The 26,673-nt window shown below is 35.8% G+C and overlaps 1 protein-coding gene across 2 annotated transcripts; it reads right to left on the bottom strand.

Moving 5' to 3' along the window:
- Positions 1 to 2,997: 2,997 nt before the first annotated feature.
- Positions 2,998 to 23,288, bottom strand: LOC129267113 (uncharacterized). 2 transcript variants are annotated; one of them, XR_010294233.1, is made up of 11 exons: positions 22,738 to 23,288; positions 21,032 to 21,199; positions 17,221 to 17,396; positions 16,499 to 16,571; positions 12,985 to 13,123; positions 11,444 to 11,600; positions 10,478 to 10,608; positions 9,109 to 9,251; positions 6,987 to 7,103; positions 4,042 to 6,009; positions 2,998 to 3,799 (listed from the first exon to the last, which is right to left on the bottom strand). XR_010294233.1 is itself a non-coding variant. In XM_064102752.1 (10 exons), the coding sequence occupies exons 1-10, from the start codon at positions 22,858 to 22,860 to the stop codon at positions 4,852 to 4,854; spliced, it is 2,385 nt and encodes a 794-aa protein (XP_063958822.1). In that variant the 5' UTR covers positions 22,861 to 23,288; the 3' UTR covers positions 2,998 to 4,851. The 2 variants fall into 2 exon arrangements, 1 of the variants encoding a protein (XP_063958822.1); XM_064102752.1 differs by having other exon boundaries at positions 2,998 to 6,009.
- Between the last annotated feature and the right edge of the window lie 3,385 nt (positions 23,289 to 26,673).

The following is a 26,673-nucleotide window of genomic DNA, read 5'->3' on the forward strand; positions in this document are numbered from 1 at the left end:
TTCTGAACGTCTGACCCCCCCTCCAAAAAAAAATCTCTATTCTCAAACATACTTCACTGCTCAAGCCATAGTAATAAGCATTATACGGTGAAATACAACTCGTCAAATGAAATTTATAGAAAAAACAAATTATTCCAGGAATGTTAGGGTGATCTAGGGCCGATTCCATAAAGACTTGTTATATATAATTAATAACAACTTTGCAATAAGAGTTTAAAGTGACTGAAATCATTCAATATGATCGGATGAAAGTAAACTTGTTCTAGAAATCATGCATTTGTTATTATAACAAGGTTTTTATGAAACAGGACCCAGGGACATGTTTGGGATTACTCTTTGGGAGATTCTCTTAGTAATGGATAAAAAGATTGAATAAATACAAGATGGCTTTAATCTAGGCAGTGTTCCGATTGTTAAGTTGTCTACAGTTACTAAGGTAAAATTCAAAAATTCAATCAACAAACTTCCTCCTCATACTACAACATCAGGTAGGTGTTTCATAAAGCTGTTCGTAAAGTTACGCACAACTTTACGCACGACTGGAACATGTTCTTAGGTCACAAATCAATTATATAGGGATATCATTTAGCACAAGAAATGATCACCAGTCCTGCGTAAAGTCATTCGTAACTTACGAACAGCTTGATGAAACACCACCCTGGACCAAATACATTGTTTCTGCTTTCTTCAAGTTATGAAAATGCAATAACATAAACAAAAAATATGCATCCCATGCATAAATTGGCATAAAAAATAGGAGACAATAGCCAAAAATTCATGATAATTGATCATTCATGGCAAATAAAAAGAGGGAAAAGGGTTATTGACTATTAACATTTCTTTAAAATTTCTGTGTCTTTAAAAGGCAGTTAAGCAATGACTATGCTGTACAAACTAAAATACTACAAAAATATACAAATAAAGCAAATCTAAAAACCCTGAAATTCAAACAAATACTACACCAAGACATGTATCTCTTTCTATTACTATTTTGCGGACAAGGATAAGGACGTCTTGTTTTCAAATCAAAATTACTTTTTCATCTGTGATGACGAATTTAAAGAGAATATTCAAGATTATATAGTGAAAATATAATATATATTCAAATTGGACATACTGCAAAACAACTATGCAACTATAGTACATCTCCAAAGTACTATATAATAAAAAGGAATAACAAACCAATATATAGCATTGTAAACTGCTTACCAAATAAAGTAACTTTCAGCATCCTCAAATGCGTATTACTCAATCATAGCCCAACTTGCAGTTGGGAACCGTTTACAATCGAAAAGGCGGACATCAAAGTGGGTTGATAGCTATAATAAGCAGTAATGCAACATAGCATACCTTACACACTTAACATGACATCCTGGATGTAATTTTTTTTTCAGAGAATTATTATGTATATATTTTTTTTTGTCCCTGGCTGACAAGAGGCTGCAATGGCAACATTCAAAACAAGGGTTTTCATAAGGGCCACATTCGTAGGTGGAAACCTTTACTTCGCTGCTATTCAACTCGCATTGAAAGCAAAGAGATCAAAGCCTCACTGCAGGGGGTCAAAGGGCCTGCCTGAATACCTCTTGTGTGTGTGTGGGGGGGGGGTATAGGGGCAAAGCCCGCAAAATGTTTGAATACAAGCCTTTTCAATTGGCCCCAAAACTCATGTGCAAAAAAAAGTGAACATGAATTGGAACAAAATTTATGAGAAAATGAAATATTGTTAGTTATTTACGTTACGTTCACAGCTGTATGCACCACTTCACAAGGCCTGGTATGCCACAAGCGGCCCATGCCCAAAATGAGAACCCCTGATTTAAAATCATACTAGGCAAAAATAAACTGTTGTGTACAAAATGTGTATATACATCTACAAGTTTTATACTGAGCAGATAACACTTTTTCAGGGAGTTGGAGTCACACCTACACTCTCAAAAACCATTGGACATGCTCACAAACCGATGGCCCTTTCAATTGAGCAATATCAGGCAAAAGCAGCACCGATGCTTCTTTCAAATTCAATAGGAATTAATTTCAGTAGTAATACATACTACCCTCTAATGGCCAGAGTGTTTTCAAGGGCAAAATCTATAAAGGGGTACAAAACCTCGCCACCTACATGTAGACTATGACTTCATACATACCAAATGAGCATCTTAACATCACCCCCGAAGCAGTTACTATCAAGTGATACCTCCTTTTCTTCTTGGAAAAATTACCACAGATGCTTCTTCACAAAGGACAATTAGTAGAATTTGCAATTGGCATATTGTGGATGGGGTATAAAAACTTTGTTTCTCAAAATTTCACATAGAAGAATTCCATTTCATCTTTCTTTCTTCATTTTTTCCCTCTTTCTTTAGAGTGAACAAATTTTGTAAACACATTCATAACTCCTTACGCAACCTATTTCTTACACTCTTCAATATGCAAGCAGTAAATTGTCTAATGTCTATAACCAGAAGGAAATAGTTCATAATATACTCTATATAATAATATCATATATAATCACACAGCAAAATATATTTCATACTTTTGATCTTTTTTCAAACACTTTTCAAGGAAGATCAATTTTTAATAAAGCATTAATTTCATGAATATATTATATTTTCATAGTGATCTGTAGTAATTTTTATTTTTTTATATACATGATCAACCACTATACCACTCTCATTCTTTTATCATACCCCTTAAAGGACAAGTCCACCCCAACAAAAAGTTGATTTGAATAAAAAGAGAAAAATCCAACAAGCATAACACTGAAAATTTGACATTTTAAAGTTTCACTTAATTTCAAAAAACAGTTATATGCAAATCCTGGTGAGTATGCAAATGAGGAACCTGATGAGGTCATCCACTCACTATTTCTTTTGTATTTTACTATATGAAATATTCTAATTTTATCCTCATTGTCAAGTGAAACAATGATTAATACCTCTCTGAACATGTGGAATTAGCATTGTTTAATACTTTATGGTTCAGTCAAGTTGGTCCTTATTGTCAAATCTTTAAAAATTGAAATATTGTATAATTCAAACAATAGAAAACAAAAGAAATAGTGAGTGATGGACATCATCGACTGACTCTTTTTCATGTCACCGAGTTGTGCATATCTCTGTTTCGTGAAAAATAAGCGAAACTTTGAAATGCCATAACTTTCTTATTTTACATCTGATTTTGATGAAATTTTCAGCGTTATGCTTGTTTGATTTTCCTCTAAATATTCAAATCAACATTTTTCTGGAGTGGACTTGACCTTCAATATCACACAAAGGCTATGTTCCTTGCTATCACCCTTCTCAACAGAGCAGCAAATTTGAAGCTGCTAAACATACGGTTACGAACCACATTATTCTTATTCCTTGGAAAATTCAATACCATTTGCTTGTACATGTACGTATATATAGCCTGGGCTATTTTGAATTGCATAGGGGAGGGGGGATTCTCTCTCGTTTTCATCTCATTCGCAAATTAACGCCAAATTGAATTGAGAATTGAAGCTATCATACAATCGCAAATGAAGATCAGCGGATAACTGCATAGTAAATTTTTCCAAAAATATTCAAACTCTGAATTGGAGTTTGGCTGTAAATCTTCAGAAGTGAACAGTACACAAGTATACGCATTTTGCTTAGCCAAGTAAAATGGCAAGCAATTTACTCAGCCAATCAATAGTTTGCATTGAATACCGGCTCGTGTAATAACAAGGAACATTAACAACAAAAAACTTCTTCTTTTTTTCCTTTTTTTTTTCCTAACTGCTCATACCATGATTAAAGTCAGACTGGAGCTAAAACTAAGGGCACATAACTTCCATACTCCAAATCTTGCAACTCATATATCACCATTAAACTTTAACAAACAACAAATGTTTAGCTTGAATGTCAGGATTCTCTCAACATTATCCAAAGTCTTTCATTCAATGATACTTCTGGAAACAATGAAAATATACAAAATATGGGGGATAAACAATTAAAATGTATGAAAAAACAAATATTACATATAGGAGAATATCATGATAAATTGCGGGAGTATAACTTTGAACTCCTGGAGATCAGAAATAAATTTTAATAGAATTTTATGAGCACTTACATGCAAACTGTATCATGCTATATGCGATGCAGCAGTGCACATAAATTCAATGTGTCAATTCAGATCCAATTCTTTTCATGACAGCAAATAATAGGATTAATTAGAATTGACAAAATAGAAAATACGTTTATACTTATCATTAAAGCTGAAAACGCCAAGTTTATAACACATCTACAGATCTAAACATAAGAGCAATGTTCGCACAGGGCAAGCTTCAAACAGAACTGTGGACTACCAAAATCGGCACATTCCAAAATTGCATTGGATCAATTCCATACTGATATAAAAACATTTGATGGCTGAGAGCAACGCATGTATCATTGCATCAGTGCCAGGACACTTCAAGCTCCAATCATTTGCAAATTGCATAAGTGTTTGATTCGCAAAAACATTCTACTGTAGGCATTCTTGCATTCACATGGCAACATACTTAAGTCTAGTAATCACTATATATATGCCCTGAATATCTTCTCAAGTTAAGAATAGATTTTAAAAATGTGTGTAGTCACTATATATTCACTATGTTGTGCAAGATATAGTATTGTGGTTCAGAGATACAAAATAGACAATTGTACAAAGTGGGAAAAATGCTTTCATTAAATGAAAGTAAAATATACATATATGTGAACAATTTGAAAATGCCTAACTGTCTATAATGAAATTGACAGATGTCATTATGAGGACAACACACATTCCACAAGTGCTTAAAAGATGAAATATACATAACAAGAACGTAACAACTTCTGGCAACAATCATCATAATTCTTCTCTCCGTACAGGAAAACTGGGAGGATCGACGACGGACTGAAAGACATCTTCACCTGGGATATGTTCCTGACCAAATGAACCAAGGTGCGACCTTTGCAAAGCATGCTGGGAGGTCAGAGTTGAACTGTTGTTATTGACATTCAGCATGCTTTCGCTTTCTCCTTCTATGCAACCTAAATCGAACCCGGACATTTCTGCCTCGCTCGCGTCTTTGCATAATGAGCTGGTGTCCAGTAACGGTTCCCGTTTGAGGAGAACGTCCGTTGGCGTGGAAACGGCACTACCTGTGGAATTTGAGGCATAGTCACTGCTATATTCCATTTGGGAGGTCAGAAGATCGGCTTTGGTCTCAAGATCTCTATCGCTCTTTTTCGTAACAATCAACTTCAGGTTCTCGTTCTTTCTCTCCACGATACCTGCCTTCTTGGTGGTCTCTCCTTCTTGAACGTCGCCCATCCCACTATCTTCCCGATCTTTATCCAATCCATCATCTCCTATAAAGCTTCCTTCTGAAACACATTCAGTCTGGCTTTCTCTGATAGGGTTCGTGTCGCAAGCAACAGCATCTGTTGCCTCTGCATCCCCACTGGTGATTGGCACTTCTTCTTTGCTTGCAGCAGGACTGCCATCACTCGGTGAACTCTGTCCACCCTCGCCTTCGTTGGCCACAACGGTGCTCTCGCTGTCATCCGTAACATCTCCCGCTTCCTTTCCATCGTCACTCGCGCAGCTGCCGCTTTCATCGCTCTGACCAGCGCCCTCAACATGTGGTTTAACACTCTCCTTCTCATCTGCAACCTTGGATGTTCCCAGGCTTAACTTAGCTAAAGACACGTCACTCCCGTCATCAACGGAGGGCTCTCGTATACTTGGCACATCCTGGAACCGTTTGTCCTCTGTCACTTCGGACCCATCCTCTTCATCAAGTGTCTTTCCTTTTGCACTTGCAGCATTTTCAAGCTCACCAGTCTCCTCCAAGCTACTGCTTGGCACGATGTCAAAAGGCGCATCCTCTGGGAAGTCATAGATATCCTCAACATCGGTTGCCGTGACGATTCCCGAAGAGAATGAGGACGATGCACTGATATCCTGGGGTATTGCACTGTGGGCCAGCTTTACACTGGTGGCAGCGTCCTCGTAATATTGCTATGCAGGGAAAGAGGAAAAGGCAAAGATTCAGTCTTGACAAGGATCTTACCTTGATAATTTAGTTGCTTACATATTAAACAATTTTTATCCTTTTTTTTCTTTAATCATATATAAGTTTTGGTTATGACTCCATACATACCACATCAGCATTAACATCACTCCGAAACAGGTTAATTTTGTATCTATTCATATGATTGAACATTTCTTATAATGGAAAATAAAACAACAAAACACTTACTATCCAAAAGCCTGTTATTTTCTTGTCATTACCTTCATTGCAACTAATGTTTCTTCAAAGTCAAACAATGTACTTTTCTCTGCTTAAGTAGAGGCATGTTTTAAAGATAAATGCCATCTCAAAATGACTTTTTACAGAATCCAATATAATGACCACCCAAGTGTCTGTTTGTATGAATAAAAAATATGTGCCAAAGGATTCTGGAAGAAATTATATACTTGCTGAGAAATAATCAAAATAAGCGCAGATTCGGGCACTTCCGTTGGGTCTTTATTCCAGCAATAATACACTGTACATAATATACACTGTCCCACTTGTGCCTATCTGTGTTGGTGATCTTCAGTGTGATCATTTTTCAGCTTAGATTTTATGGTTTCACAAAGTTCAGTTTATGTAACTGTACCAGATCTAGATCCACGATGATATAGTAATACTTAACCTTGGTTTTACAGACTGTCTCACGAAATCAGTGTTTTACTGCAACTACTTTCATTTAGCTTTAAGAAGGGCTTATGAGTTCAAGGTGGGTGGTTCGAGGAGGAGGAAAGGCCAAAGACGACACTAAAGAGGCAAGTGGAGGAGGAAAGTAGGAGGGTTTGGTCGAGGATGGAGGGATGCACTGAATCGGGCAAAGTGGAGTGAGGGGGGTAAGGGCAACTGCAGCGAAGTGTGAGATGAATCAGCCCAGCCCCTTTCACAGGGACAAAACAGAGAATAAAAAAACAAAGACACTCACCATTTTTTCCTGGAGTTTATCCAGACAATCCTGGATCTCGTTAGCAGTAGACGGAGCAGGAATACCCATGGACGTAAACTGATTGAAGATCTCTCGGCTGTGACGGAGAGGCTTGTTCTGAGGTAATAACAGATAATAAAGGAAGGGTTCAAGTACATGTATTAAGCCAATAATGAGAGAGTATACAGGTCATGTTTTATTCTTACACAACCTTCCAGTCATGCATTCTAGACACATCTAGCATTTAAAGGACAAGTCCACCCCAACAAAAAGATGATTTGAATAAAAAGAGAAAAATCCAACAAGCATAACACTGAAAATTTCATCAAAATCGGATGTAAAATAAGAAAGATATGGCATTATAATGTTTCGCTTAATTTCACACAACAGTTACATGCACATCCTGGTCGGTATGCACTGGACGAGCCTGATGATGTCATCCACTCGAAATTTCTTTTGTATTTTATCATAAAAAATAGGGAATATCCTAGTTTTCTCCTCATTGTCAAGTGAAACAACGATTTATTCCTCCCTGAACATGTGGAATGAGCATTGTTTAATACTATATGATTTAGTCAAGTTGGTCCTTATTGTCAAATCTATAAAAAATGAAATATTGTATAATTCAAACAATGAAAAACAAAAGAAATAGTGAGTGAGGGACATCATCAACTGTCCCATTTGAGTTGTGAATATCACTGTTTTGTGAAAAATAAGCGAAACTTTAAAATGTCATAACTTTCTTATTTTACATCCAATTTTGATGAAATTTTCAGCATTTTGCTAGTTTGATTTCTCTCTATTCAAATCAACATTTTTGGGGGGTGGACTTGACCTTTAAAGATAAAAAACTATGGAAATATTAACTGCAGAAGATAAATGTTCACAGAACTGAACAAAACTTACACAGAATTAGAAAATATAAATAAATAAATATGTGCCAAAAAAAATTTAGGGAAAATTTATTATTACAGAGTAATGAACAAATGAAGATCGGAAAAATTTCTGAAAAATCCTATCATTTTATAGTGTGATCCCACATGTGGTTTGCTGTGTTATCTACACCAATAACAGCACATGATAATGAAATGAATATTCTATACGTATGATGAACACTTAATAAAGGAGAATGAAACCCTTGAAACCAGCTAAATCCATATCAAAGAGAAAAATCAAAGAAACATATTGTTGAAAGTTTGAGGAAGATTGAATGAATAATAAGAAAGTTATGAGCTTTTGAATATTGAGATCACTAATGCCATGTAGATCCTCCCATTGGCAATGCGACCAAGATCTGTGATGTCACACACGTACAACTCCCTCATTACTTTAGTACTTATTTCACTTATATTCTCACTTTTATAGAGTCTATCACAAGGTGAGGTGTTCTCTTTATGAGAGCGCAAGTACAGAGGTTTCACAACATTATATCATTGATGAATCGTTTGTCATATGATTAGAATGAGCAAAAAGAGATGTTTTGGGGTATATTTTCAGTGTCCAAAAGGGGAGAGTTGTTCATCTGTGACATCACAGATCTTGGTCGCATTGCCAATGGGAGGATCTCCATAGCATTAGTAATCTCGACATTCAAATGCTCATAACTCTTCTATTGCTAGTCCTATTTTACTCAAACTTTTGTTGATCTTATTCTTTGATTTTTCTGCTTTCACAAAAGCTAACTTGCTCCAAGAGTTTCATTCTCCTTTAAGGGTTGCTTCCATTTAATTCCTGTCAAAATTAGTTATCTACACCCGGGTCCTGTCTTACAAAGAGTTACGATTGATCCAATCAATCGTAATTCTATGGAAATCCATCAGTGTCATAATTTTTTCTACAGGAAATGTGCAAAATGTCCTTTGTAAACAAAGAGAAGCACAGTGAATTTTCAAGAAAACAAAGAATGCATGAATATACATCATAGATGTGTAACAAACATGCATATTAGATGTCGATGTTGCTGGCTGTCAATAATTGTGATTGATTGGATCAATTGTAATTCTTTGTCAGACGGGGCCCAGAACTTGACCTTAAGTAGCTTTACTAACTGAGAAGCCATAAAATATGTTCTCTTCAAAAGTGAAGACGCTATCGCAATGATTTTTCATTTCAATGCACTTACCAGCCATGACTTTCTCCTACTCTTCTTTTTCTTCGAATTGGCAGCTTTTTCGAACACCTCATCGTCCTCATCGCCTTTCTTCCTCAGAATGGTGTATGACCCCTCCTCGTCTTTGAATGATGGACTCCGGCCAAGGGAACTCACTGTAGGAGGGATGAAAAAAGGGTTACCATTACTTTCAAGATATGTGATAGAGAGAATACTAGAGAGTAAATTGAGATTTTTCAAACTTTTCAAACTTCTATTTTTAACTGATTTTGATCAATATCTTTTAAACAAGTGGAGCGCCTCGGGCAGTCTCACCTGCATCACGCGATTCAATATAGCAGCAGTGCTGACTTTGAAAACTACTATAAAATAATTCACAAAAAACACCATTCATATAATGATACAATACTACGTTCATTGACAATAAATGACATTGGACCTTGATCATGCGACTAAGACTTGTCAGTGATACTTGATTACCCCTATATCCACATTTTATAAACTATATCTATAAACTTTGAAAGTTATGACAGCAATCTAATAATTACCTCCAAAACGGCCAAAGTTCAATGACCTTTGACTTTAGTCATGTGACCTGAAACTTGCAAGAGATGTTCAATTATACTTGATTACTCTTATGTCCAAGTTTTATGAACTAGACCAATAAACTTTCAAAGTTATGACGGTAATTCAACAAATACCCCCTACTTGGCCAAAGTTCATTGACCCTAAATGACCTTTGACCTTTAATCATGTGACCTCAAACTTGCACAGGATGTTCAGTGATACTTGACTACTATTATGTCCAAGTTTCATGAATCAGATCCATAAACTATCAAAGTTATGATGGTAATTCAACAGATACCCACAATTTGGCCAAAGTTCATTGACCCTAAATGACCTTTGACCTTGGTCATGTGACGTGAGACTCAAGCAGGATATTCAGTAATACTTGATTAACCTTATGTCCAAGTTTCATGAACTAGGTCCATATATTTTCTAAGTTATGATGACATTTCAAAAACTTAACCTTAGGTTAAGATTTTGATGTTGATTCCCCCAACATGGTCTAAGTTCATTGACCCTAAATGACCTTTGACCTTGGTCATGTGACCTGAAACTAAGGCAGGATGTTCAGTAATACTTGATTAACCTTATGGCCAAGTTTCATGAACTAGGTCCATATTCTTTCTAAGTTCTACTGTCATTTCAAAAACTTAACCTTCGGTTAAGATTTGGTGTTGATGCCGCCGCCGTCGGAAAAGCGGCGCCTATAGTCTCACTCTGCTTCGCAGGTGAGACAAAAATTGCTTCTCCCTCTCCTCCTTCTTCGTTAAAAATTGATATTTCCCCAGCATTTAATTTTAAGTTAGTTACGTACCTGAAGAAGATGGGCTGGCCCCGCTGAGGGGGCTACCCCCTTTGGGCAGCAGTCTATGGAGATAGGTCGTCAAACATTCAATCTGGGCACGCTCTTCTTGAAAAGGCTCTCTCGATGTCTCATACTCAAACCTGAGAAATGAAAACAAGAAAGTTATGAAATTATTTAGCTTCACACAGTAAATAAAATGTTCAAACAAAGAGGACACTCTATTAGATTCACTGAATATATCTAGCATTTTGGCTGGCCATGACCTGGACTCGACGCGAGTTATCAAAGCCACAAGGAACAAGGCCAAGGATGAGGTCGAATCATTGGAGAATGAGGCCAAGGCTGAGGAATGTCAAAGTCATCTAGGCCAGCCTCGAGGCCTCCAACATTGATTTTGTCCCCCACCCCCTTTCTTCATTTCATTTCAAACTTGTATGTTATCTCTTAATTAGCAAATAAAAAGATAACCTACAAGCTGATAATTCTACATCATCTCAAGGATTTGTTTGATCAACAAGTGGAACGCCTCTGGCAGTCTCGCCTGCATTGAGCAGTTCGATACAGCAACAGTGCTGCCTTTGAAAACAGCTAATGAATAATTATTCAAAGAAGAAAACACTATTAAAATATGATGATAAAATATTATTTCCATTGACCCAAAATGACCTTTGACCATGATCATGTGACCTAAGACATGTGCAAAACAATCATTCATACTTGATTACCCTTATATCGATGTTTCATGAGCTACATCCATAAACTTTCTAAGTTAACTTTTCTACGGGCAAATCAAGACTTGCGTGCACTCCTGCGGGCAACTATGTGCAGATACGTGCAAGATACGGTCAATAGTCATGCGCAAGTCGCACGCAAGGCTTGCACGGAACCATGTGACAAAGCCTAATCCAAACTGGTTCAGGTCCAGCTGGAACCAGTCCGGGGAGTGAATGTGAACAAGGTCTACGGTTGCCTTACCATTCTCTTTTGTACGTGGCCTCCTGAGCCCTTTTCTCCTCTTCTTTCCGTCTCTCGTTCTCCAACTTTTGCCACTCGTTGTATTCCTTGTAATCGCGCATCTGCAGCTGGAAGTCGGCATTGAGCTGTCGCCGCTCGTCATACAAACTGTCAATTTCTGTTTGAGGTACATAAAAGAATGCAGATGATGACGAGAGCAAAAATTTCAATGATAGCACAAGGTGACATCATTTTTAAAAGATCAACTGACATTTAGAAGCCATGTTTTTTAAGTCACATGACTTCAGGTTGGTATTCCAGACCTTCAGGTATTTGCAACTTCACTGCACAGCCAGTTTTTTCCGGCCGTTCGGGTTCACAAGGGTTAATAAAAAATGAGAGCAAAAATGAAAGGAGTACGATCAAAACGATGTAAACCTTACAATTACTCAGCTTCTTATTTCTAGGTCAAAATATGCAATTAAGGCTGTTTTGATTCCCTTCTTCTTCTTCTTCTTGATTATACTCCTCAACGTCCCTATTAGGAACCACCCTACATGAAGTCATGAGGTATGATCATGATTAATCAACCTACTACACAAAAAATGAGCCAGTAACAATGGAAGGTTTTCATCATTATTAGCCATGAATATATATATTGCATAAAATAATCAATCAAGAGAAATGTACTTTGGAATGGGTACTTAAAGAGAAAACCACATATCCCTGATAATTAAGTTACTGACATGGCAGAAAGTTTTCCTTGCCCCTTGTCACAATTTACTTACCCAGTTGCCAATTTGAAATATGCATAGTCTTAGGGATTTCAATTTCAAAGCAGCCATAACTTCCTTATTGCTTATCTGATTTCTTTCAAACTTTCACCATATTTTTTTTCCAACGCAACATTTTATGACCAAGGCTGAATTCCCCTCTAAATATTGTTTTTCGCAGATCTTGGGGCAACTTTAGAAAAGAAAGTCACCCCGATGCATTTAATGTTAGGAATTTTAATAATAATAACAATATTCAGTTCTTTTATAGCACATAACACATAGCTACACATGTCCCTATGCACTTGGATGAAAATAAGGAAACTGAGAAATTAGAAAGTAAGTAAAGAGTGTTGGGCACTGAATTCATTACAAGTTAAACATATACTTTTTTAGGGAAGTCTTATCTGAGTCATGTATATTTCTCATATAATTAGGAAGTGCATTCCATAAGACGGAAGAGGCATGTGCAATGAGCACTCACCATATGTTTTGGTAAAGATGGGAGGAATAGCAAACAGCCGTTTTGTGCTTGATCTTAGAGTACCAGTAGTCTGATGTAAAGTTAATAGTTCGTTTAAATACGATGGAGCTATCTCATGGAAGCATTCATATGCAAAACTAATAATTTGAAAAAATACGAGAATGAACAGGAAGCCAATGTAAATTTCGTAAAACAGGGGTGATTGATTCATATTTCCGAAGTTTGAGTAACTAAACTAGGGGCAAATGAGCTGCCATGGCAAAATCACCCGTCGTCTTCATGTATTTCATATGCTGATTGGTTACCTTTTTTAATTCTTTCTCTCTGTGGTCCAGCTTCTCTGTATCGATTCCAGGCCTCGTCTGTCTTACTCTTTAACCTGAAGAGCTTCTGACGGATCTCGTCTTCTTTAGATTTCAGCTCCGAAACTTTCTTAAAATAAATCTGGCAATGAGAGTTTCAAATGAGAGAACTTTCGTCAATATCAATTGCACGTTCACAACACATTCACTTTCAAGCTTAAAGCCCTATTTCAGCTTTTGCAGGCAATTAAAGAGAAATGCAAGTTGTGGGTAACGATCTCAATGAGTTTTAACAGAATCCGATCAATTTAGATAGAACCAAATATTGAAGGTGCTCTAGGAACCATGGTTTTGTGCAAATTTCTTGATTATGCTCAGTTTAGCAAGTACGCTGAGAAAATTTATAATATTGAATGCAAGCTTTTGTCAAAAAGTGCTATTAAAATGAAGTTTAATGAACACTTATTGATCTGGTTTGAGACCATAGTTAAATTATCCACCAATATAAACATATTCATATTTACTTGAATAAACAGGGCAAACAAACCTCACAACAATTGAAGGAAAAAAAATATATATTTGGACGAAACTTTATCATGTCAATTTATTAACTGGGTTCTGTAGTCAACCATTAAACACTTCCAGGCATCTAGATGCTTCCGAAACCAAAACTGCTTACTTAAAGGTCAAGTCCACCTCAGAAAAATGTTGATTTGAATTGATAGAGAAAAATCAGATAAGCATAATGCTGAAAATTTCATCAAAATCGGATGTAAAATAAGAAAGTTATGACATTTTAAAGTTTCGCTTATTTTTCACAAAATAGTTACATGCACAATTTAGTCACATGCAAATGAGAGAATCGATGATGTCACTCACTCACTATTTCTTTTGTTTTTTATTGTTTGAATTATACAATATTTCAATTTTTACAGATTTTCACAATAAGGACCAACTTGACTGAACCATAAAATGTTAAACAATGTTAATTCCACATGTCCAGGGAGAAATAAAACTTTGTTCCACAGGACAATGCGGAGAAATTATAATATTTCGTATTTCATATAATGAAATACAAAAGAAATAGTGATTGAGTGATGTCATGTGTTCCCTCATTTGCATACCAACCGGTATGTGCATATAACAGTTTTGTGAAATTAAGCGAAACTTAAGAATATCCTAACTTTCTTATTTTACATCCGATTTTGATGAAATTTTCAGCATTATGCTGGTTGGATTTTTCTCTTTTTATTCAAATCAACTTTTTGTTGGGGTGGACTTGACCTTTAAATGTCAAATGATGCTTGGGTATGTCTTGAAACATGTTTGGAAGGATTTCTGGTTTTCAGGTGGTCAGTAGCAAGACAAAGGAGGACAAACATGCTATGATTTTTTTCCCCAGCTGCAGTTGAAATTGAAATGAAGAAAAACAACCACAGAGGGACTCTCCCAGATTTAATAGCAGACAGGTCTATTGCACAACAAATGAAAAACACAACAGGGGAATACTTTAGGGGGTTCCCCTTTAAAAAAATACACATTTACCAGTACACAGTAGCATATCTTGACCTGGGGCCAAGTTTCATAAAACTTGTCACAATACCAAATTTACATTAACAGTTAAAAGCTACTAAAATCCTTCAATCTGATTGGCTGATTGTACATTTGTTATATGCTTACGCAGACCATTTACTACTCACCTTACATGTACATACATGAATGAACAAACATTGTTTCTTCTTCTTTTTTTTTACCAGAGAAACACAGCACAGAAGTTGAATCACAAATCTAAAGCTTTATATAATGACTAATTTCTGGAAACATATACAATACATGTACATTCAAACTCATACAACAATCCAAGTCCCCTTAGAAGCATCTAAATAGTACATGATATGCACTATAAATGAACTGAGTTTATTATTTAATGAGTCTTTCAGGTTGGTATGCAGTGATGGGAAAGGGCATTGGTGACCAAACCACACACGGAAGGGAACAGAAACTCAAAACAATAACTTGATTTCCACAAAGTAAATTTCCATCAATCGAACAAAGTGAACTAAATGTATATATGTATAACTGTAGTCAAGGAGAGATCATAATAACAGGAAATCATATCAAGAATTATGCTTCCTTTTTATATGAATAATTCAAGTTAGCTTACGCAATTAATTAATCGAAACTCAAAATGAAGCAAAAACAAATTTGTTCAATACAAGCAGGCAAAAATATATGTTTTTACTAACAGGAGCGACTTTTCGCAAATTACTGCTTAAATCTGAAACGTTGGATAAGCTTAAAGGCTGGGATGAATAAAGATTTCCAAGGCTCCTTTTTTTTTGTTTCCAGGGCCCTTTTGAGCGCTTCAGGGGCTAAATCGCAGACCTGTCAACCTCTGGGAATGAAAATATGTATTCTGTGATAAAAAAAACTGTATTTTCCCAAAAAAAACTGTATTTCATAATAAAATGCGTGGCGCGCGCTCTCATCGAGGCACTCAAGCTGCATGCCAGCTAAAATGCGCACTGCTCTTGCAGATGAAAAAAAAAAAACATTGAAACATATGCAAATCTCACCCTGGTTTTAACAATTTTTTTTTTTTTTTAAGTTACCTGAAATTACATTAATCCCAATAGCCATATTTGTGAAAGTTCTATGAAATAGAGACATATAGGGATGATTTTTCATAATAAATTACGATTTAAAAAAAAAATCGTATTTTTTAAATAAAAAACGTTCAGTCATATTCTGGTTGCCAAAACATACTAAATACGCCAAAAACGTACAGGTAAGCAGCTCTGAAATCGCCACCAACCCCTGTGTAATTTTTTTCCTCAATTACAAGGCTTTGCAATGTAACAATTATACTCTGGTAGGAAAATGGAGTGTATTGCACGTATTGTTTTCACTCGGTCGACTTCTTCTAGGCTATAAAACCCATCAGGTCTGCCGTCACTTTAGTCTAGTTGCCATTTGGTCCAGACTAAACTTGGTGTAAAAGCCTCCTATGGGGGTTTTGCAAGAACATATGTGCAATCAATTGCAAATTCACAATTTAGAGATCAGTTTTAACTTTTTTAGCAAATCAATTGAAAGTTCTTGATTCAAAAAGCACACCAGCGTTGAGTGCAAATTTGCAATCAATTTCAATAGATGCTCGATTCTGTGACCAAGAATATGCTTACAATTGAATGCTACTTTCTTGCAATACTCCGCATCTGTCTAGTACTCATTTAATCAAATACCCTGTTGGTCTAAATTCCAAACGTTCACTCATACGTGTTTACTATTACATGTAAAGTGATGCTGGAACAAGTGGATATTAGACAAATAGGTATAGCCTAACTGGAAATTAGATAAAACGGTAAATGGGCTACATGGCATATAGACAAAATGGTTAGTGGACAAACTGGTTGATCAGATTTTAGAACTAGGATTAGACCATGTGGGAGGAGATAGACTAGAAAGTAGACATTGGTGTAGACCAATTCAATAACTCAAGAAAAAGAATACTTACATTTCTTTGTTTCTTCATCTCCTCCTTCCTCCGAATACACGACTCGATTTCAGTCCTTTTCGTCTGGTATTCGCTGTTAAAATACAATATAATACTGGATGGTTAAAGATAACCATACAGGTGTATATTTTTATAGGGATTGAAAAAATAAATAAATACACCAAAAGAGAAATTACATAATGAAATGAAATGGTCCTTTAGAACTACAAGACAACATCACCCTGATTACAGACCAACATACAAATGCACTCAATTTTGAAAGCATCGCTCAAAAAAAAGTTGTTTGATCCATAATATTTTGCAATGGTTCATTGTAAAATTGCCATTACCATGGCGATAATATCTGACACATTATCGAGCATGTATTATCCCAATCGGATGAATAAGTTTGATCTGCAAAATTTCCTATTTCATTCCTGAGATAATAAAGAGATTGTATCTTTTCATTATAGAAAAATAATTATTTATTTATTTCATATCATATACCAGATAACAATTTTCATTTGATGATATGAGGGCCATGTTTCTCTCTCCTACACATCTATATTTCTTGAGACATAAGGATTTGTAATACCAGCAGACATATACCCCTCCTCCCCATTCCCCTACCCCTCCCCCTTCCCCTCCCCCTTCCCCTCCCCATCATCCCCCCCCCTTCAATTCTTATACCAGCAAGGGGTTGTATATAAATTGTCAATAAGTTCAGACTGCTCGAGACTCACTGGACTTCTTTCTTTGACCGCTTGAGTTTTAAGATCTCGGCAATGAGCCTGTCCTCGTCGCGGCGGAGCCTGAAGTTGTGGTTTTCATACTGGTACTCCAACCTTCTAATGTTATCGTCAATAGCCTGGATGGTCTTGTGAGGCAGATTGGCTTTGATCTTGGAAAGTACGTCGCTCTGCAGTGATTCGAGAATTCACAACACAAAGCTTGTTAAACATAAATACAAGATGATAATAATGATATTGATATTCATATAGCGCTTTTGACAAGAGATTCAAAGCGCTATTTATACATACATAAAATGAAAGAAAAAATTACATGAGAACAATTACCTATACAAAATAAAATGTTACCTATTAATTATCAAGATGTTACAATAACTTTTTTTAAATGAGTTAACTCGAATCCAATGAATTCCCATCCAATTGTATGCATACATAATTGTTTTTTTTTTATTATTCTAGCACAAAAACATATTGAGAAAGGAGTAAAAGAAGCATCACATTCCACATTCCTGCCAGGAGTTGGGTCTTTTTCTGAGCAATGATAAAAAACAGTCCCACATGTCATATCTGTGTTGCTGATCTAATATGATCGAATGTTTACCAAGCAAGCTTACAATATGTCTTTTTCTTTCTAAGAAAAAATTATCAATTGTTTAGCTTGAAAAAAAAAGGTCATTAGAGAATGGCTTACGCCATGAAGTCATCCGCCAAACTTTAAATGGAATCAATTCAACTAGCATTTGTTTAACATTACATTAAATTTATAGTACATGTACTTCAGTACCTTCACTCAGGGTGCTACATAAGCACTTGCCCAATTGCCCGGGGCAAGTAAAAGTTAGAGTCGTAAAAGTTAGAGTCGGGCAAGTGTTTTGAAGTAAAGACCAAAACTACTTGCCCAAATTGGGCAAGAAAAATTCTCACAGTAGAATGACCAATATTAGGGTCGATATGATATATTGACCCTAATTTTGGTCATGGCAGGCAAGATAAAATCACTTTGGAAAAAGAAATGCAATAACAAAGTTGATCAGTTCATGTCAAAAGAGAGAAAAAGGTCAATGGTTTATAAAACCGCAAAACTTTCTTTTGGAGAGGTAAAACTTTTTTTTCAATGATTTTTTCGAGCAAGTGAAATAGATTTTTGGGCAAGTATATTCCAAGTATTTACAAATTTACTTGCCTGACTGGGCAAGTACTTCTAAAAAGTTATGTAGCACCCTGCTTCACTCTTTGGTACTTCATATTCCAATCATTCACAAAATACCGGTACAAGTTTATTTATAACAGGCAAAAAATATATAATTTTATATTTTGGGGGGCTACTTTTCGAAAAAATAAAACCTAATGCCTAAATCTGTAACAATAACATCAGATACCAGGAAGTGAACTCAGTTTTATAATTATGAGGGGCGCAATAAAAAGCTCTCCCAAAACTTTTAAGGGGAGTGGGAGGGGAGCACTGAAAAAGCTCTTCTTTGAGATACATGTACAATGGGAGCTTTTTTGGCCAATTACAAAATGGATGGAGGATGTCCACTAAGTTACAATCCACAACCAAAGGAGACAAAAATCAGATGCCCTGAATATATGCAAAATTCATCTTATTTTAAATGTGTGTTATTGCTTAAATGTAATTTGGTAATTGTGTATTATTCATAAAACCTTGACTGAGAATGAGGTTTTCAAGGTTGGCTCTAATACATGTAGTTCGATCATTGACTGACACTCATTCTAAATTCTGAAGTTAGAATAGTTTCAGTTTTCAGTTTCAGTTTCATTTATTTCACATCTCTCATAAAATCATTAAAATAACAGATACAATGTAAAAACATATTCATACAAATATACACAATAGATAATGGATAAAAGGTTTGGCTTAAAAAAAAAAAAAAATACAATTGTAATCAATTGTAAAAAAAGTGGACGGATAGGAGTGAATAACATTAAGAAGCAGTGGATGTGGGGGATCAGCAATAAGAGGCTGATCCCTAGTATACTGCAAAAAAAAACAGATTTAATAGAAATACATGTAGAAATAGATAAGAAAGACCCTACACACAAAAAAATGTAAATAGAGATATAACATGTACTTGGAAGTAAAGTGTTGTACAAATAATACAAAAGTGTATGATCTTGCTCGATTTCTAGTTTTTCTGCATTTATTATTTTATGTCACAAACTCCACTTCCCTTTTAATAGGCGAGTGATATCTCACTCTACCTGAAACAAATAAAGGCAAGAGGTACATGTAGCGAGTGATCACTCTTGCTCCCCTTAATAGTGAGTCCCTGAGATACACTTCAAATTGCAGTGAAGTGGGATTTTCCCCCAGTAATTTTGTCCCTGATTAACAAGCAGTTTTATGAAAAACATCACTGAGATAAAAAGAGAGAGTTTATTGCTCTGATTCCATCAATTGGATATGGACCCGGGCACAGTCAAACATACAATGTTAATAACGCTTGATTGTAAAGCTGGTTTTTTTTTTCATTGAATTACAATAATCACTACATGCTGTCAAGCATAATAAAGACTAAAAAGGACATGATTCATGATTGACAACAGGGAGTCTTGTAGGTACACAATGAAATTTTCAAATCAAATTTTTTTTCTTCATATTTTCAAATCAGATCATAAAACTTTATATTGAATCTTTAATCTACATGTACACAATAAATGGAGAAGTAGATAAAGTAAAAAGTCAGCAGCCATTTAAGATTACTCTCCGTACTCAGTTTGCCAAAAAGAAGTCATTATGCATACATACAATAAAGGAGTTTTCAACCATAACAAAGAGTTCAAAAACTTGGCCTAGTACACGCATGTACAATGTACTTCTACATGTATACCGTAATCATAAACCATAGTTTAACAAAACAAGGTCACTTTGAGAATCACAATTTGGCAACAAGCCCAATGCATATGTAACCTAAAAATTCCAGTAGATTGTGTTGTTGGTTTGAGTGCACTTAAAATATATTTTGATACCTTCTACACTAACACAGCTTTTTATAGGTTAAGGTGTCTTGTTGACTACCTTTTTGCACATATTGTAGGTCAAATAACATGTCCTTTCTTTGTGATTTACACGTACATGTAGGCCTACAAGAAGTTTGCCCAAGTTCAAGGTCCTGGTTTCATAAAACTTGTTTTCGAAGGCCCTTGATACATGTATGAGTTACTGAAATGGTGTGATTTTACGATCTATTAAACTGAAATCTAGCAAATTCATGTTCATGTGAAACAGGACCTTCAAATGACATGTAGGCCTGCAAAAGTCATCATCTGGGCTCCGTAACACAAAGATTTAATAGCGATCGATCGCTAAATGAACTGACCAATCAATATCAATGTTACACACGCATTATAGTACATGTTCATGTGCTGACCACGGACCAATCAGTACGGTTCTTTTATATTTGCAATCCATCGCAAACCTTTGTGTTACGGAGCCCTGGTGAGCTTTGCACCGACTATTGTTATAAGCTACAGAAATCCTTGCATCTGATTGGCTCAGAGCAAATCTGTCAGTGAAAATCACTGAGAAGATGCTTAATGCAACACTTGCTACGGTAGGTGACCCTACCGCGGAACTTTTCAAAGTGGGGGGCTGACCATGCAAAAAATCACAATCTTATGGTCATTTTTACGTTTTTGTACATGGTACATTCTGGAAAAGAGTGGGGGACTGAAGCCCCCCAGCCCCCCCCCCCCCCCACCCCAGCCAGGCTTAATAATTAATATTAATTATTAGCTTTGGTTATCAATGACCATGAAATGTATTAAAGCAGGAGCATCCTACCTTCTTTGAGATGTCATCACTGAGTTTACGAATATCTTCATCAAACTCTTTGCGTTTGGCAATGTTGGCTTCTTTCGAGTCCCTGATGCTCTTCTGATCTTTCAAGAGGAGTTCCCTTTCTGCCGTTTCAGCCGGTGAACTTTCATTGTTGGGTCGACCCAAAGATTTCTGAAAAGAGGAAAGAAATTTGTTGGATTAGTATAGTTTTGTCCAAGTTTTTGACACGTTCTTGTCAATAACATCCTAGTTATCAATTAGAATTAGAACTGTATTAAGCATTATAAACCAAACACCCATAACAATAATGCAATAATGGCTATCATCACCAATAATGCTGATATTTCCATCTCTATCATCACCTATATTTTCATCATTGATCAACCATCATCCTGATCAATCATTTTCATCATCAGTAGCAGCAAGAGATACATGTAAGCAATAATCATCGATCAACATAATCAATATCATACCATCCATCCATCCATCATCATCATTCATTATCACCATCATCATCATCATCACCATTATCATCATCATCACCACCACCATCATCACTGTCAATACCATCATAATCAACATCACCATCATCATCATCATTACCATCATCACCAATCATCACCATCACCATCATTCACACCACCACCACCATCAACATCATCATCATTATCACCATAACCATCATCATTCACACCACCATCATCATCAACATCATCATCATCATCATTATCACCATCATCATCACCATAACCATAATCATCATCATCATTCACACCACCACCACCATCATCATCATCATCATCACCATAACCATAACCATAATCATCATCATCATCATCATTCACACCACCACCACCATCATCACCATCATCATCACCATCACCATAATCATCATCATCATCATTCACACCACCATCATCGTTATCATCATCATCATTATCACCATCATCATCATTCACACCACCATCATCATCAACATCATCATCATCATTATCACCATCATCATAATCATCATCATCATTATCACCATCATCATCATTATCATCATCATTCACACCATCATCATCAACATCATCATCATCATCATCATCATCATCATTATCACCATCATCATCACCATCATCATTATCACCATCATCATCACCATCATCATAATCATCATCATCATCATTCACACCACCACCACCATCAACATCATCATCATTATCACCATCATCATCACCATCACCATAATCATCATCATCATTCAAACCACCACCACCATCAACATCATCATCATTATCACCATCATCATCACCATCATCATAATAATCATCATCATCATCATTCACACCACCATCATCATTCACACCACCATCATCATCATCACCACCACCATCATCATCACCCCACCATCATCATCATAACCACCATCATCACCACCACTACCATTATCACCATCATCCTCATCATCATTATAACCATCATCACCATCATCATTATAACCATCATCATCATCATCATCATCACCACCACCACTACCATTACATGTACCATCATCATCATCATCATCATTCACACCACCACCATCAACGTCATCATCATTATCACCATCACCATCATCATTATTCACACTACCACTGCCATCATCATCACCAATCATCATCACCACCACCATCATCATCATCACCGTCATCACCACACCACCATCAGTATCACCAAATCATTACCAGTTCGGCCTCCTTGCCACTGATCCTTTCTGTAAGGGATTGCAGATCTCGTTCATGGAGACGCCTGTTGGGTTGTCGTACGACCCTCCTCTTCCCAACCCCTGAAGAGAAGAAAAAGAACATTTAAAAGACTAATTTTAGAATGAGATCATGAGAAGTCAATATACAAAAACAGTGCGGGGATTAATTTTACTTCTCACATTTGATTAGCATTTCTGGTTGTAGGAGAAATTATTTCAACAATGTTTTGTACAAAAAATGCTACACAAAGGAAATTTTGTGCAACTCTCTTTAAAAAATGTGGAGGGGATTGTGATGCTATAACAGGAAAATTATCCCCTGCAGTAGAGTGGACACATTTTATGGATTAAAGGAGTTTCCCTGACAAAAAATTTATTGTAAAAATAGGAGAAAAAATAATCAGAATTTAGGAAAATCCCTGAAAGAATTTTTAAAATAGTTATTAGAATTTCAATTTTTGGATTGTGACGTCATACATGTACATGTATGCGAGCAGCTAAACAAAATGTGTACATGTACATGTATGTAGAGAATTTAATTTACAAATAGAGTTCATTCACAGCTTCAAAAGTGGGCAAGATGACGTTCTTGTACTTTGTTATTATCACTTGGATGAAAATTACAAATTATAAAATGGTAATAACAATTTACACAAAACATGTGATACTTTTAAACATAAATTGGTTCAGAGGGTGTGAAATAAAAATACTGCAGCATCCTTGCCATAAGCACGACATTAAATAGCATATGATATTAAAATAAATACTAGCTAGATTCTTTTTAGGAAATGATGACAGAAATCATGAATGTAAATACCATAATAATGTACTTGTAGAATAATCGTAGATTACCTCTCTAAAGGAGATTTTTATGAAAGTTTAATGATAAAACAGGTAATTGATCAGTCTCATGCTAATTCATGTCTGGTTCATTAACCCTGCAGGGACTTTCATGTTTCTATTCATGACAAAACATGTTTATATAATTTCATTCTAGTTCGTGTATTGAAAAAAAAATGATTATAATATATAATCCACAAAGAAATCTCTGCTCTTCTAGCCAGAATTTATTAACTGTACCAACGTCTAAAACATGTTCGTTTGGTGATCGTGCCTTTCAGTCAGCAGCACCTGTACTGTGGAATAAACTGCCTAATAATCTGAGGGCCATCACATGTACTTCCACCTTTCTAAAATCTTTAAAAACGTACTTGTTCTCATGTTAGATTATTTTGTTTAGGAATGGTATGTTACAATGTTTGGTTAATTTTTCATTTAGTATAATTTATGTATTTTATTCCAAGTATACCTGTATTAGACTTAATCACCTCTTTTGTAAAGCGCATAGAGATTCTGTTGAATATTATGCACTATATAAGCATATATTATTTTTATTATTAATACCAGTTGAGTGTTTCATAACACTGTTTGTATGTTATGAGCGACTTTACAAACGACTGGTGATCCTTTCTTTAGGGTAAACGATACACGTCAGATTTTCATTGGTGTCGGTCTAATTCCTAACTAAGTGTCACCAGTCCTTTGCAAAGTCCCTCGTTAAGTCTTTTTTAAAGTCCCTCTTAACATAAGAACAGCTTTATAAAACACCCACCAGTCGTATTAATATGTTGAACCCAGGAATAGTCCCACAGATGTTAAACCAATTTACAACCAACACAATAAAGATCCTGTTTACAATCTTTCCATCAGATGGGAACCTCTTGTGTCATGATAACCATGCAATGACATATTGGTATCAACCACAGACATACATGTCTGTAAAGAATATGGATGTCTATACTTTGAACTCTACCCAACAGACCACAAAACCACTGAGATATTGGCAAAAACATATGAACAATCCCTGTCCAATAATGGATGATAAATGTGTTTGTTATGTGTGCATTTCTTCCATCCTCTATAAATTGAAACTACCTTCTTTATGTACATGTACACTCTATATCCCTCGCCCCTTCCCTCACTCAACACCCCCCCCCCCCCCCATGCATGACTACATGTACATCTCTAGCTTCTTCTTCTTTTTTACCCTGGGCAATACAACATGCATTTGCCAATGTAAAGGCCTACATGTATCTGTGTTTGATTGTTTTTTACTTTTAAACCTTCCCACTCAAGTTCAGACCACAACAAAGCACACAAAACTGAAATAAAATGAACAAAATTGGTACGGGTGAGTTCCTCCTCCCCCCTCTCTAATCAATGTTTACAGACTGTCTAAAGCTTTGGTAAAGGACCAATAATTCCACTTCATTTCATTTATTTCCATTTCCAACATTTACATATTTTTTTTGTACAATAATGATTATAATACAGAACATAAAGCAATGAAACAGCACTTTTAAGTACAAAAACTTTACGATTATTAATGAGAATTATACTCCAGTATCATCTACATGTGATATTCTAAAAGAGTGGCCACAGAACATTATTTTCAGCCATTACATGTACATTAATACATATACATGTAGGCCTACGTTCAAATCAAATGTATGTATTTCTCTTCTGCAAAGTAATGTACATTATGCACCATCACTGTTACATTAAGAATGATGCAAATCCATCTGAAATACTTTGTGAAAGTCAATTATTTTAAGTTGAAAGAGAAAGTAAAAATCTAATGAGGAATATCGAGAGGATGTACAAATAAATGATGGATCCTCTTTTTACTTCCACCGGCTACACGTGTCTGAAGCTACATGTACGCCTTCAAACGTCCGGGCAAACTTTAACATTGTTTACCGTGTCTACTGAACTTAACTCTTCAATTCCTGTATGAGGAAGTTTCGCTAGAAAACGGAAAACTCAATTTCGAAGGACTTGGTCTGTTTCCTCTTTGGGAAATGCAGACAGGAATCTTATTTCACTACAAGCAAACAACTTAATATCACACTATCTTCTTTTCTTTTTAAAAGGGAAATAATGAAGGTTGACAGGTACCCGTGTACTTTTTTTTCTCCACAATCAAAGATTAAACTAATATACGACCCTAAACTTGTTGCTGTTGTTTTATGCTCTGACAAGCCTGTGTCCTACGCACAAATTGCTGCAGAGAGTATAGGTAACATGCAAATATTACCAGTTCTTGAAAAGAACTAGAAAATTTCTTGGCTTCCACCTAAAAAGTACATGTAGGCCTACATAAAATTAATTTTGACGGTTTATTTAATAAACTCAATTTGTTATCAGCCTTAATACTTTTGTATAATATTATCACTCCTACAGACGTACATGTATGTCTACAATGTGTATTCAAGAATGCGATGTAATAGCTCCATGGTACAAGCAATAAATGTACATTTATATAGCACTTTACAAATAATGTTTCTAAGCGCTGCATAGTAGTACATGTTAAATTTCAAACAAGGAACTCCCACTTCTCTGCTTCAAGCAATCCTGACAGAAGATACATGTACGATCTACATGTAGCGGGAGGCTGCTGTAGATATTGTCTTTGCCTAATAATACGAGTCTGATGCTGTTTATACGCAAAATTTCAGCAGTGTATGTGATGCGGAAGAAGAGTAATAAAAACAATGCTCTTCAAAAAATCCATTTTGTTTATATACTGAAATAGAAATCGGAAATAGAAGTACTAAAAAATAATTTTGTCCAATTGATCGTGGGCCCGGCAGCCATTGAGCAGCACCAGATTGATGTCATTGATCAGGACACATATTACAGGACAGCAGCGATTCCCATTTTTCAACGTCTTTCTGGTGTGACACAGCCGGGACTTGTACTCCCGACCTACCAGTTGTGAGACAGATGCTCTACCAACTGAGCCAACACACCAGTTATACCTTTGCGCTCCCCGTCTTACAATATAGTCAATTGACATTTTCTTTTTATTGTCTAGGATTCATTTCAAGGTTTTTTTTTCTAAAAACTGCCAACT

This window comes from Lytechinus pictus, chromosome 1, assembly GCF_037042905.1.
Source record: "Lytechinus pictus isolate F3 Inbred chromosome 1, Lp3.0, whole genome shotgun sequence".
Classification (NCBI taxonomy): Eukaryota; Metazoa; Echinodermata; class Echinoidea; order Temnopleuroida; family Toxopneustidae; genus Lytechinus; species Lytechinus pictus.